This window comes from Astyanax mexicanus, chromosome 15, assembly GCF_023375975.1.
Source record: "Astyanax mexicanus isolate ESR-SI-001 chromosome 15, AstMex3_surface, whole genome shotgun sequence".
Lineage (NCBI taxonomy): Eukaryota > Metazoa > Chordata > Actinopteri > Characiformes > Acestrorhamphidae > Astyanax > Astyanax mexicanus.
In genome coordinates, this window is record NC_064422.1 from 40,643,743 (window position 1) to 40,658,936 (window position 15,194).

Genomic DNA, 15,194 nt, shown 5'->3' on the forward strand with positions numbered 1-15,194 from the left:
CATAGTATGTACTACGTAGTATGTACCGCAGATAGTATGCACTACATAGTATGTACTACAGAGGAACGACGGGCAATTAATGAAAAAAGATAGTATGTACTGCGTAGTATTTACCGCAGATAGTATGTACTAAGTAGTATGTACTACAGAGTAACGACGGGTAATTAACAGAAAAAAGAAAGATAGTATGTACTATATAATATGCACTGCAGATAGTATGTACTACGTAGTATGTACTACAGAGGAACGATGAGCAATTAACAAAAAAGAAAGATAGTATATACTACGTAGTATGCACCGCAGGTAGTATGTACTACGTAGTGTGAACTACAGAGGAATGACGGCAATTAACAAAAAAAAGAAAGATAGTATGTACTACGTAGTATGTATTAAAGATAGTATGTACTTTGTAGTATGTACTACAGAGGAATGACGGGCAATTAACGAAAAGAGAAAGATAGTATGTACTACGCAGTATGTATTAAAGATAGTGTGTACTTTGTAGTATGTACTACAGAGGAACGACGGGCAATTAACGAAAAAAAGAAATATAGTATGTACTACGTAGTATGTACCGCAGATAGTATGTACTACGTAGTATGTACTACAGAGGAATGACGGGCAATTAACGAAAAAAGAAAGATAGTATGTACTATGTAGTATCGCAGATAAGAGCCAATTAAATAAAGAAAGAAAAAATAGTATGTACTACTTGTGTACTACAGAGAAATGACTTAAATTATTGACTTGAATTAAAGAAAGAGAGAATGCAATATAAGTTTAATATAAACGTTTTATAGACAAAAAAACATAAGAACATGTGTACGCATGTTTAATAAATCAAAAATGAAAGTAGTTGAACAAGAAACACTCATGCATCTCCAGCTTTTAGAAACAAGTAGTTTTCTGTGAAGTAGTTCTGAATTATGCTTTACGTGTAGTTATATCTATATGTATACTATTTGTGTCATTTGTGCACATTTTATAACTCAGCACTAGAATGCATTTTTGTGTATTATACACGCACTTAAAAGTACTTGGTGGATGAAACCAGTTATAACCATAAAGCTCACCAAAGCAGAGAGGTGGTCACTGGTGATAGTGAGATACTCCATGGTGAACTGTGTAATAAATCCTTTAATCATCATCCTCCTCCTCTTCACATTAAGCAGCTAAATCTACAACATTCTAGGAGAATATAATATATATAATAAAAGAAATATAAGAAAGCTATATATATATATATATATATATATATATATATATATATATATATATATACACACACATATATAAGGAGAGAGAGAATCAAATAGACTCAATGCAGCACATAGGCTCATCTGCAACACAAAGGGAAAAAAAAGTGTGTATATATATATATATATATATATATATATATATGTGTGTGTATATACATACTTCAATGTGCGATAACCATGTGCAACAGCCAAACAAAAAGCAACAAGTCGCTTTCAAAACCGCTTTTTTTTGTTTTTACCATTGGTTATATCACATTTATAGTGTTCAAAACACTAATAATCAAAACCAGTTATACAAGAAAAGCTTTCCATGGTAGAGAAGTGCCTTCTAAAAGTAGTGAGCTACTGCATGGTGAACATCACCATCTGACACGCCTACTGTTTTACATACATTACTGAACTATACATCACATGTACCCATTCAGAAGTAATCTGTTTACACACACACACATATATATATATAAATATATGTACATATATTCATATATATATAAATATATATATATATATATATATACATATATATATATATATATATATATATATATGTATATATATATATATATATATATAAACATAGATTTACTTAAATGTTGTATTTGATAACACAACAAGCTCCATTACTATGGTTTTAACTGGTTTATTTGGCTTTTGCAGAATGTTAACATGCTTTGTGAACAAAACCAGTTACAGAAGCAAGTTTTACCAAAGTAGAGAGGTGGCTAGTTCCTCCTCTGCATCATCATCATCATCATCATCTGATTGAAATTGCCTCTACATGTGGTCTCATCTTCAAAATGCTGCAGTTTTTCCTTAAAAATAACTTTTTTTTGCACTTCTGCTTGTCTTGCTGTGATATTATTATTTTTTTTGTTAATAGTGATAAAATGTCGTTAAAATAAGGTAAATTCATCATTACTGAGCTTAAATTAGTATTTACCATTTTCGAGCCAAAATATTACTATAGACTATACACTTACCATCATGAGCATTTTTGGACCATTTTTAAGAGTCTTAATTTCTTGAAAAAAAATCATTTGAGTCTGTTTGTAAAGTCTGGTTTCAGCTTTAAACAACTGAAGTCTTTCTTTAGAAATGACCTTTTTTTTGTTAAAAAAAAAATCATAATTTTGGCTGTTTATTTTTTATTTCTAAAAAATATGAAAAAACATGCTATTTGAAGTTGTCATGTAAATAAACCTACACATTGCTTTGCAAATTTGCAGTAATTTTTGTTAAAATCGCCAACATGCATAAGAAAATAGTCTTACCTTCATAAGCAATCTCAGACCATTTTTGAAGTGTCTTAATCTCATGGAAAAATCACTTGTATCTGCTTGAAAATACCTGTATATGGGGTCAATCTAAGCTAAATTGGAAAATGGTCTGAGATTGCTCTTCGGTTCGGATTTAGCACTTAAATACAGTTTTGAACATTGAGAACATTTAATATCCCTTTTTTTGTTTTCTCTTTTCTTGTTACTCAGTGTTACGGGTCACCTCTCTACAAAGGTGCGACAGAGAACTGTGGTTTGCCTTGGGTTTTTATGCTGTGTTTCACAGCTAAGCCTGGTTTTATTGAGTTTATTTTTAAACATGAGGAGTAAATGATTCAGAGACGTTTGATTAGATTTCAACAAAACTTTATTTATTCATTTGTACTGTTTATAAAACCAGCTTTTCTGCTTTGATGCCAACTTAATCGTTTTGGGGGCGCATTTGTGTATCAGTATGTGTGTGTGTGTGTGTGTGTGAGGGAAACATCTGACTTGGCGTGTGTGTGTGTGTGCGTGTGTGTGTGTGTATCAGATACATGTCTATGTATGTATGTGTGCATATATATGTGTGTGTGTAATTGTGAGTATATCGGAGTGCTGATAAGGCAACATGCAGTCTTCAGATCCCGTTGGCTTCAGAGTGTGGGGGTGGGCGGGACACTGCTGATTGACAGGCTGAAGAGGGGGCGGGTTCTGGTGGGCGTGTGAGAGGAATTAACGGGTCAGTGGGGCTCGAGACATTCTTCTGATTGGCAGATATATCTACACTTCTTCACATTCTCATGATAAAACACAGTGCTAGAGACTCATCTGCAGATTGCTACGGAACAGACCATTGCCAAAACTGGATGCAATGGTAGGGCTATTGCTTCACATTGCAGGCATTATAAATCTCTGATACGCTGGCACACCAAATGCACGACATGCATCGCAACAGAATAAACACAAGAACATGGATGGGGTGTGTTTTATTATTATTCGTTTTCTTCTTATTTTACTTCATTTTCTCCCTTCCGCCCTCAAACCGCATCTCCACCTCCTCAAAATCCACGTTCCTACATTTATGCTCCGTACACAAACAGGAGAAATAATCATATATCCTGAAAATATTGCTTATTTTGAATTAATAAACCTAGCTGATCAACGCTTGCCTCATCACAACTGTATACTCTATATTATATATATATATTTATATACTGTATGTAAAAGGATGAGCAAATAAGAAATACGTCAATGCAAGCCTGTCACCGCTACACAAAGACCGACAGATAGATAGATAGATATGTAGATACATGATATAGATATGTATACAGAGAGTCAGAGAGCGGTATACGTGGTATACATCTCGGATGGCGCAAATAAATACCAACTGATAGAATTCTCTACTAAACCTGGACTAAAGCTACTATTAGAGAGAAAGAGATCAAGCACACATTAACTCCAGTTCTGTCACCTGCAGGCTAAAGGAATGTAAAGTATCTGAGGGTAAACACGCCTCATTACTGCATACGCTGCAACGTTAACGACAACATTTTCAGGACGCGACATTTTTTTTGGGTGAGACATTTCTCCAGTGTAACACTTTTCAAATGTGACATTTTCGAATGCAACATTTTTCAATGCATCGTTTTTTTTTAAGTGGCATTTTCCGAATGCAGCATTTTTCAATGCATCATTTTTTCAAATGCAACATTTTTCATTTGTGACATTTTACCAATTCAACATTTTTCAATGCAACAATTTTTCAATTTAAAAGTTTTCCAATGCAATATTTTCCGAATGCAACTTTTTTCAATGCATAATTTTTTAAAGTTACATTTTTCGAATGCATCGTTTCTTTTTTAAAGTGGCATTTTCCGAATGCAACATTTTTCAATACATCATTTTTTTAAAGTGGAATTTTCCGAATGCAACATTTTTCAATGCATCATTTTTTCAAATGCAACATTTTTCATATGTGACATTTTACCAATTCAACATTTTTCAATGCAACAATTTTTCAATTTAAGAGTTTTCCAATGCAATATTTTCAGAATGCAACTTATTTTAATGCATAATTTTTCAAAGTTACATTTTTCAAATGCAATGTTTTTGAATACATTTTTCAATTGTGACGTTTTTGAATGCAACATTTTTCCATTGCAACATTTTTCAAATTGAACATTTTTACAATGCATAATTATTCTAATGCAACTTTTTTCAAATCCAACCTTTTTTTGGAATGTAACATTTCTCCAATTCAACATACTGTATTTCAAATGCAATCATTTTGAAATGTCGCATTTTCGAATGTGACATTTTTCAAATGCATTTTAGGCCTCGTAAAGACCATAAATTCATTACGTTCTCCCAAATGAAATGAAATGTAATGTATTGGCAACAAACATTGACCACCATTTGTCCATTGTTACTCTTCTTTCTATTTTCTGAGGCTAGGAAGCCACTAACTTATAACCATCTTCATTCTTTTATTCAGTTACTGCTCAGTGTTTGTGTGTGTATATATGTGTGTGTATATATGTGTGTGCATATATTTGGGTGTGTGTGTGTGTGTAGTGTATATGTAGTGTTTTTAGTGAAGAGGCAAGGTCAGGGTGGGGAGGGGAGGGGTGACAGCACTAAGACAGCAGCAGCATGAGGACACCAACACTGGAGCAGTGGGGAAAAGGGAGCACTACACACAGAGCAAACGACACGGGCGTGAGGGCCGGGGAAAGTCTGTTTCCGATTTGGTTTTCCGTACTGTCACAAAAAATATATGAAGTGTGTGTGGCATGAGGCGACGGGAGCAGGGTCTCTGGAGGGGGGGCGGTCTGAGGTCAGAGAGAAGATCCAGCCTCTGGCCTAATAACCCTGTTTAAAAGAAAGAGAAAAAATATTAATAAAAAAAATATATATATATTTCTGATATATTTCAATTGATTTAACAAGGTTCTCCTATAAGTGAAAACTAGCATTTGACATTGACGTTTAAACAGCAACAGTGCTTCTAAATATATCTACACTAATAGGCGTGGTGGTCTGGAAATGAGGTGTGTTCAGGTACGTTCCTGGAATATTGCTGTATATATTTTGGCAACAGAAAACACAGGTGCTCCACTGACTGAAAGAAATCGACCTAGCCAGACGTTAACAGTCAGACGTTCATTGCTATCGTGGCAATGCAGGTGCATCCCCAACACACTTATTACATACAAGCAAGGACAGGTCATTTTCCTCTGCTCAGAAGCATTGGACACATCCACGTAGCTGCACCGTTAAATTAACAATCCACCAAGGGCAGAGCGCACCTGGCTTCTTAAAGGGAATGAACAGCAAGTAACACACTGATTGGTTTACTTTATGTTACAAGCAAGACACACCCATGATTATTTAGGAGAATTAGTAGTACATGCCTTTTGCTTGTTTCAAGCCGTGCTCAGACCGTGTACTTTTCCCATTGTTACGATAGCAAAGACACACTGACACGCCCTAAATCAAGCTGAATTAACAGATTCAAAGATTCTCAGAGCATCTCTGATTTTACTTAGGCCCAATCCCATTTCACTCCTTAGCCCTAACACTTACTTGGAGGGGTAGATTAGGAGGAAGGGATAGGGTGTGTTAGCCCTCCATATGGAGATTTTTCAGATGCACACTTCAAACCAAGGGTTATAAGAATCACTGATAAGATGGTAAGAAACCCACAAACATATCAAGTACTTTTCATGTTAAAAGTGACAATTAGCACTATATTACCATAGTTTAATGTGTAGTTTAAATGTTTTACGGCCATTTTATTAATAACAAGCATTAAAAATAGATTGCTAGTAATTTGTCTCAGCAGTTAGCTTAGCTAACTTTCCCGTTCCACCTTAAAAAAGCCAATTTTATGATTGTTATTTATTATATTTTTGCAGATTTACTTATACTATGATTACACGGTTAGAATTTGTAGTAATGTTTATTATCAAACATGAAAGCTTTTTATGTAATGCTTAAATATAAATCTTCAAGATTTAGGTATGTAACATCAGCCAGAAAACAGACAGCAGGGGCTCCAGCATTTGAGTCGGAACAGAAAAAATTAAATAAAATAAAAGCTATCAAAGGTAATTTCAGCTCCACATCACAGAGGAATTAAGGAATGAACAATAATAATTGATTTTTGCACCTTTCCCCCCTTTCTGAAAACATACGATTAAATATGCCCTAAAGTTAACTAGTTAACCAGCAGCAGAAGAACCTAGGTTACTAAACTTTAGCGCTCCTGATGACGTTTTGGGTGCTTGAAGGGTTTTCCCAATTCTTAGGTGGAAGATTTCACCCCTTCCTCTTTATAAGTTCTATCCGGACGGGATTAGTCTCAGGGGGACTAAAAAACAGGAGGAAATGTGAGCTTTTAGGCTTTTTCTCGGTCACATGACCATTCAGTAGCGTTCAGTAGCTCCTCCTTTTCCACTCACTTTTGTGTTTTTTTTATGTGGATCTCCGAGGAAACGTGTGCTCAAAGTGTAATTACGGTGCGCGGCAGTGGACAAATATCTATTTTATCAAATGTGAGGTGATTAAACTCAGAGATGTGAGTCCGGACGAGACTAAAATTACTGGAGGACCACGGAGTTCAGCCAAAAACAGTAGATAATAATTCAGCCTGTAGTTTTTTTTTTTTAGAGGATGTCTGAGAAAAACACATACAGACGGGAATAAAATCATGGAGGATAAAAACTAATCCTGTCCAGATAGGGCTTAATTCTGTTTTTAAGAATGGTTAGGGCCAAGTGGCGAAATGCCATCGATCCTTTATCTACAAGGTGGAGCAGGTAAGGTAGGAGTTTCTAATAGGCTGTAGCTTAAGTGTTCAGCTATTATAAAGTATAATTTAAGCAGAAGAGGCTTCATTCATTGCTGCTTACCTGCCCGCCATCTCCACCCTCCATTCCGCCATGGGAGAAGTCAGCCTGAGGAAACACAAGCGTACGAACACATGAGCTTCAGTGTGCAGGTATCAGCTTGTCTAACACTGCAGGCTGTTAATTAGCAGGAATCACATCCAGAAAAGCAGCTGGGTTTCGGCTTCAGAGCTCCAAACTGAAGTGTTGGCTCTCACCGCCATGGTTAAGATCAGCCCCAACAGCCCCAAGCTGCACTGACACATGCACTGATGCAGTAGAGCAATGGAGCTCTGCCTGAACTGGGAAGATTTTCCTCGGATGTTTAAAGCCATCTTCTGGAATATGATCTACTGGGATGGATTAATGATGGGAAGCAGTTGGTAGTAGGGTTGGTTTTCACCGTATTTCACTAACCAGCAGTGATGGGAGTAATGGCGTTGAAATAAACAGTGTTACTTTTTTCAGTAAGGAGTAATCTAACGAATTACTCTGACTGTAACTATAACGCTGTTACCATTTCCTACACCACCCCGTTACTGCATGTTACTTTAGCCGCTCAATTAACTTTTTGTGTGTGTGTGTTTGCGTTGTGTGTGTGAGTCACAAGGGAGGGGAGGATGAGATAACTGCCTAAGCCAGGGGTGTCCAAACTTTTTTTGTTGGGGGCCAGAAGGAGAAATATATTTGAAGTCATGGGCCACACTCTGTAATAAAACAAATAATGAAATATAGCACTTTAAATAATACTTTTTCCTGATTACTTTTTTATCTACACACCATTTTACTTGACTTACTATCTTTATCTTTGACAGTGTTGTGTAAACTAAGATTTTTCAAATTGATGTTTAATTTCATGATGTCTCTTAATATTAAACTCCTTAATTACGCCAACTTTTAGACTCTTTGCCCCGTTTTTCTGCGCTAGAAATGCGCACCCTCTCTGCTTTTAGACTCTTTTGTCCCGTTTTTCTACTCTAGAAATGCGCACTCTCTCCACTTTTAGACTCTTTGCCCCGTTTTTCTGCGCTAGAAATGCGCTCCCTCTCCGCTTTTAGACTCTTTGTCCCGTTTTTCTGTGCTAGAAATGCGCTCCCTCTCCGCTTTTAGACTCTTTGTCCCGTTTTTTTGCGCTAGAAATGCGCTCCCTCTCCGCTTTTAGACTCTTTGTCCCGTTTTTCTGCGCTAGAAATGCGCACTCTCTCCACTTTTAGACTCTTTTGTCCCGTTTTTCTGCGCTAGAAATGCGCACTCTCTCCACTTTTAGACTCTTTTGTCCCGTTTTTCTACTCTAGAAATGCGCACCCTCTCTGCTTTTAGACTCTTTTGTCCCGTTTTTCTACTCTAGAAATGCGCACTCTCTCCACTTTTAGACTCTTTGCCCCGTTTTTCTGCGCTAGAAATGCGCTCCCTCTCCGCTTTTAGACTCTTTGTCCCGTTTTTCTGCGCTAGAAATGCGCACCCTCTCTGCTTTTAGACTCTTTGTCCCGTTTTTCTGCGCTAGAAATGCGCACCCTCTCTGCTTTTAGACTCTTTGCCCCGTTTTTCTGCGCTAGAAATGCGCTCCCTCTCCGCTTTTAGACTCTTTTGCCCCGTTTTTCTGCTCTAGAAATGCGCACCCTCTCTGCTTTTAGACTCTTTTGCCCCGTTTTTCTGCTCTAGAAATGCGCACTCTCTCTGCTTTTAGACTCTTTGTCCCGTTTTTCTGCGCTAGAAATGCTTGACTTAATTAGTGTAAATCAACATATAATATAAAAATAGTTCATCTCACATATTTGCAATCAACTACCCCCTGCAAAAACTAAAACTAAAACTAAAGCAACATTGCAATGTTATGTTTTTAATGTTATGTAAAACTACTGTTTTATATGTTGGTCTTTTAAAAGTAATAAAGTAGTGAAATATTTTAAAAAATGAATATATATATTTTTTATGAAAAATGAGTGAATTATCCTAATTGAAGCATTACCTGTTAGAGGTAAGAAACACCATTGCACTAAATATTGATAGAATAATTAGTAATGGAGTTGATAAAAAAAAAATATATATATATATATATATTTACACTGCTTGTAAGAATTTTTTGGGGTTTCAGACATATTTTGGATAAATAAACATTAAGCACTGCCTCAAATTAACCCCGAAACACCATTGCTGTTAAATATAAATATAAAATATAGCGAGAAGATTCTGTGTTCCAGCACATATACATGTGCAGTGTGAAGCTGCTTTAAGACTGAACACTACAAAAAAAATGCTGCTGCATTTTAAACACAGTGTTTTTAATGGGACGTGCATCTCAGATGTGAGCAGTGAACGCTGCACAGACTGCGCTCTTAGTGTGTAAACAGCATGGAGCAGCAGAGACAGTGTTTGTTCATAGCAGTGTGCTATCTGGCTAATATATCAGATTAAACTGAGCCTTATCAGCAGTTTAGCTGTATATATATATGATAGCTGGGTCGGATCGAGACCAGATCACGTTCTCTCTCTCTCTCTCTCTCTCTCTCTCTCTCTCTCTCTCTCTCTCTCTCTCTCTCTCTCTATCTGCAGAAGCAGAGGGGAGGGAGGGATGGGTGGTGTGATGAGAGGTGGATGGGGTGATGGGGAGGGACGTCTAGACTCTCATCCCTCTCTCCACTCGTCCGTCTTCTGTATATTTCACTCTGTCACTCTTTATATCCTCAGCTGACACTCTTATATTAAGAATATCCATGAGATTTGATAAAAGGGTCATGAAAAAGAGATACTTAAAAAATACTTAGAAAAAAAAGAAATAAAAAAAAGAAAATGATAAGACTATTGGTTTCTGATATTAATGATGAGTCTTTCTGATTAATTGGGTTTCCAGTTATGTTGAGTCCAGTCCAATGAATGCATGCACAGGTTAAAGATTAATATATAAAATGCAGAAAATCTGAAAGCTCAGTTTTCACACATGCTCAACAGCCAGGCAATAATACATGTAAAAGTAATGTAATATAATGTGTAATTATTATTATTATTATTATTATTATTATTATTATTATTATTATTATTATTATTATTATTATTATTATTATTATTGTGTAGAATAACTGAGCCCTTTCAATGAACAACAAATATATTGACCATTTATCCATATTGAAGGATTAAAAATGACTTTGTTGCACCAAAAAATAAATAAAACCAGCAAAAATGTGCTTCATTTATATGTACAGTATATTACTTGGTTTGTAATTAAGGAATTTAATATAAAATAACATACACAAGTAATAAATGAATTGATTTCTCATAAATTACTTTTAATAATAAGCATTTTTCATTTTTAATTGTATATTTTTATTTTATGAGATATAAAACTACACATAAATATATATATATATATATATTATTATTTTCCTTTTGTCCCCAGAGCATAATTACTTTTTATTATCACTTTTTTGTTATTTCCTGTCATGTATTTGTCCACCCTGTTATAGGAAGATGCATAACAGAGAGACAATTTTAGCAAAAAAAAAAAAGGCATTTGATGAAAACATGGTTGACTGATGTTGACCTTTTTCTGTTTCAATTTTCTAATATTATTTTAATTACCATGTTTATTCTTTTACTGTGAAAGTACACTTATCTTAAAATTCACCTAAGCTAAGTTTGGAGACAATGTGAGAAATAGCAAGTGAAATTAATATTATTAATTATGAGCTAATAGCAAATAAAAAATATTTACACTTCATTTCAGGCACTTAATCTAAAATTTAAATTAAACTTACAAAATTAAAATAATATGTAACAGATTTCTCCCAAAACATCCTAGAATTTCTGATGCAGAATGGCTATTCTTCCTGTAATGTCCTGTAAATGAACATTATTACAGTAATGCTTTTTATTAGTGGCGTCAATCAATTAAAAAAAATAATCAGATTAATCACTGCAATATTCAGTGATTAATATTGCTGTAATTAACAGATGTAGAAAACGAAGTCATGTGGTTGTGAGCAGTGAGCGCAGCACATACGGTGCTCTTAGTGTATAAACAGCATGGAGCAGCAGAAACAGTGTTTGTTCTTAGCAGTATATTTTCTGGCCTATATACCAGATTAAACTGTGCCTTATCAGCAGTTTAGAGCAATTAAAAAGAAGTATATTTGATAGCTGGGTCTTACAATTACAGCGGAAGTTGGGGTCAAACTTGGTGGTGTAATTCATTGAGTTACGCATTACTGATTCCAAATTAATTGCGTGTGTTAATGCTTTAAATTTGACAGTCCTACTTTTTATATTTTTATATATTTTTGTATATATTTTTTATATATTTTTGTAGATATTTTTTATATATTTTTGTATATTTCTTTTTATATTTTTTTATATTTTTATATATATTTTTATATTTTTTATATGTGTTTGTTTTGCTGCCACAAATAATAAAAAGGTTTTTATTGATCCTCTCTATTCTTCTTGATAAGTGTCGGCGAAACATGCTATTTTGGAATTCTGTGCAGTTATTCAGCTAAAGAGAATGTATTAATTGTACAAAATGTAATGTAATGCAATGTAAATACAAATACATTCAGTTAGCATTCATGTATGAAATATACCCTGTGTATTGTTAGTGTTATTTTTTTTCACACAGTTGCAATGCTAAGCATGGATTAGAATTGTGCATATTTATTATCACCCAGGCAAATCTTCATGCATTAAAAAAATTGCAATATTTAAACTCGCACTGTTTCAACTATTAAAATGATTAAAATCAATACATTATGGTTAATATACATATATATACTGGATTTTGCAGAAAATGAATCATTCTGAGTAGAGCACATTCACCCTGTTTATATGATCCTGCTATGATGAGCAGCTTTCTACATGCTAGCGTTAGCATTCAGTGGCCATACTCTGATGCCTCCCCACCCAAACCCATTAAACAGGCACCTCATATACAGGCTCGTCCTGTTAGCAGCAGGGCAGTGAAGTCATGGAGAGACAGACAGAACAGGTTAGACACACAAAACCTCTCAGACAGAAGAAACAAACACACAGAAAGAAAACAAGCCGATGCTTACCGGGCTAACCCCAAGTGGACGGCAGTAATCATCAGTAGGCATGACTCACTAGCATCGCTATAATCACTTCCATTGTTCAGGTTTTGTTATTGATATCTAATTTATGTTCCACTTACATTAAATATATTTGTGAGATATTCGTATTATACTGTTCTTACAAGAGTCTCACTCCTCCCAGTCTGGAACATGATGTTCCCCATTACAGTATATAACCTACCAGTCTTTACTTCCTGATAGTATGTCTTTACTGTCCAATAAAAACCAAGTATCTCCAAAACAGAGGTTTTACAGAAGAGAGATAAAACCTTCTTAACTTTCAATGGAAGTCCATGTATTATTTATTTCAGAGTGAATTTGAGGGTGACAGACAGACAGACAGACAGACAGACAGACAGACAGACAGACAGACAGACAGACAGACAGACAGACAGACAGACAGATAGATAGATAGATAGATAGATAGATAGATAGATAGATAGATAGATAGATAGATAGATAGATAGATAGATAACAACACAGAAAGAAAGAAAGAAAGAAAGAAAGAAAGAAAGAAAAAAAGAAAGACAGATAGATAGATAGATAGATAGATAGATAGATAGATAGATAGATAGATAGATAGATAGATAGATAGATAGATAGATAAAAACAGAAAGAAAGAAAGAAAGAAAGAAAGAAAGAAATACAGAAAGAAAGAAAGAAAGAAAGAAAGACAGACAGACAGACAGACAGACAGACAGACAGACAGACAGACAGACAGACAGACAGACAGACAGACAGATAGATAGATAGATAGATAGATAGATAGATAGATAGATAGATAGATAGATAGATAGATAGAGTAAGAAAGAAAGAAAGAAAGAAAGAAAGAAAGAAAAAAGACAGAGACAGACAGACAGACAGACAGACAGACAGATAGATAGATAGATAGATAGATAGATAGATAGATAGATAGATAGATAGATAGATAGATAGATAGATGAACACAGACAGACAGACAGATGTGCAGTTAGATTGGCAGACAGACAGACAGACAGATAGATAGATAGATAGATAGATAGATAGACAGACAGACAGACAGACAGACGGACAGACGGACAGACAGACAGACAGACAGACAGACAGACAGACAGACAGATGGATAGATAGATCAGCTGTACCAGTAGTACAGCACCATCTTGGCAAATTCGAATAAATTTACTCATATTTACTCAACAGTGTTTTTGTAGGTTTTTATACCAAAAACAGTCATAATTCATCATTTTAGATAGTAGAGACATAAAACCTTCTTAACTTGCAATGTAAGTCATTGTAAAAAGAGTTAATTTTAAGTCAATTTAAAGAAAAAAATATTTGGCTCATTCATCAATAAATTTTGGCACAGAGTAAAGGAACAGTTTCTGTTCAAATTCTGTAATAAACCAAAAAATCTACAAAAATAGAGATACTTGTTTTTTACTGGAAAGCGAGGATGTGCAGTGTATACCTCTGATTATCATCAATTTATCATTATCATTAACATCAGGTCAGTGACTCCCTTCCTATGTTTTTCTCTGATCCAGCTAATCGGCTAATTGCCTCTTCCTTATTGACCTTCCTAAAGTGAGCAAATCAGGGTTCAAAAACATTGCTTTAAATAGAGTAGAATTGAATACATCAGCAGGACAGAGATTCTATTTCAGGAAAATGTGACATCTGCTGGCAGAGATTATAAAGCATCCCTGTCAAAACAATAATGCTAAAAAATACATAACCTATATAAATATGTGTTTCATAATATGTAATTTAGAACTAATAATAAAGGATTAATATCCTGTATTTTCTTGTTTTTTATCCCTTTCCCCACCTTTACACAGTGGGGAATTTAACACTGGGGGAAGACAGACAGACAGATAGATACATAGACACACACAGACATATATATAGATAGACAGATAGATAGACACAGACACACAAACATATATATAGACAGACAGACAGACAGACAGACAGATATGCAGAAAGATAGATGAACACAGAAAGACAGATGGATAGATCAGCTGTATCAGTAGTACAGCAACATCTTGGCTAATTCGACTAAATTTACTCATACTTACAGTGTTTTAGTAGGTTTTTATACCAACAATAGTCATAATTCATTATTTTTCACCCTTATCCACCTGCTTATACTATATATACTGCCATACTATTCTGCTGTCAGTTGTGTCTGGTGTTGTTATTTAGTTTTTATCATATTATTATATGATCTGTTTCTCAACAATTTCTCTACATACTGAAGATCAATGTTCTGAAATGTATAAATCTGAGGATTATCTAGGATTATCTTATTGAACACAAGCTCTCACCGGATTGACCATGCCGGTTGATGCAGCCACGTTCTCCACTCCCTCCACCGTCTTCTGCCCCAGTTCATTACCGCTCGCCACCGCTGTGTCTCCCACTATGTTCGCCTGATCTGTGGTCCTGTTTGCCACTGTAACAGAAAAATGAAACAGATTCATAATAATTAATAAATAAAAGAGGATTATGATTATTTCCCTCATTTCCATGAACTTGGTTATTGTGAAATATATAATAGTGTTTTTTTTTCTTCTCACCTGTGTTGACGCCTGATACAACTCCCTCCTTTGTCTTATTTCCTGCAAAAAGAAAATAAAACAAAAAGGTTTAAATATAGGCTCAATTTTTAAAATCACTTTTTATGTGAAAGCATGAGGTGAATTCGACAGCCTTTGGATAATTTTG

General features: G+C 34.9%; 1 protein-coding gene across 2 annotated transcripts in view; it reads right to left on the reverse strand.

Annotated features, from left to right (window-relative positions):
- Positions 1–2,880: 2,880 nt before the first annotated feature.
- Positions 2,881–15,194, reverse strand: part of sncgb (synuclein, gamma b (breast cancer-specific protein 1)) — a 28,938-nt gene continuing 16,624 nt past the window's right edge. The window contains exons 2-6 of one of the 2 annotated variants that reach the window (XM_022670330.2): positions 15,047–15,088; positions 14,795–14,922; positions 12,322–12,339; positions 7,432–7,476; positions 2,881–5,389 (exon numbers count right to left, since the gene is read on the reverse strand). In XM_022670330.2, coding sequence (XP_022526051.1) covers positions 5,381–5,389; positions 7,432–7,476; positions 12,322–12,339; positions 14,795–14,922; positions 15,047–15,088 — 242 coding nt within the window. In that variant the 3' untranslated portion in view covers positions 2,881–5,380. The remainder of the gene's footprint in view (positions 5,390–7,431; positions 7,477–12,321; positions 12,340–14,794; positions 14,923–15,046; positions 15,089–15,194) is intronic. The other variant, XM_022670331.2, reaches the window with a different exon arrangement.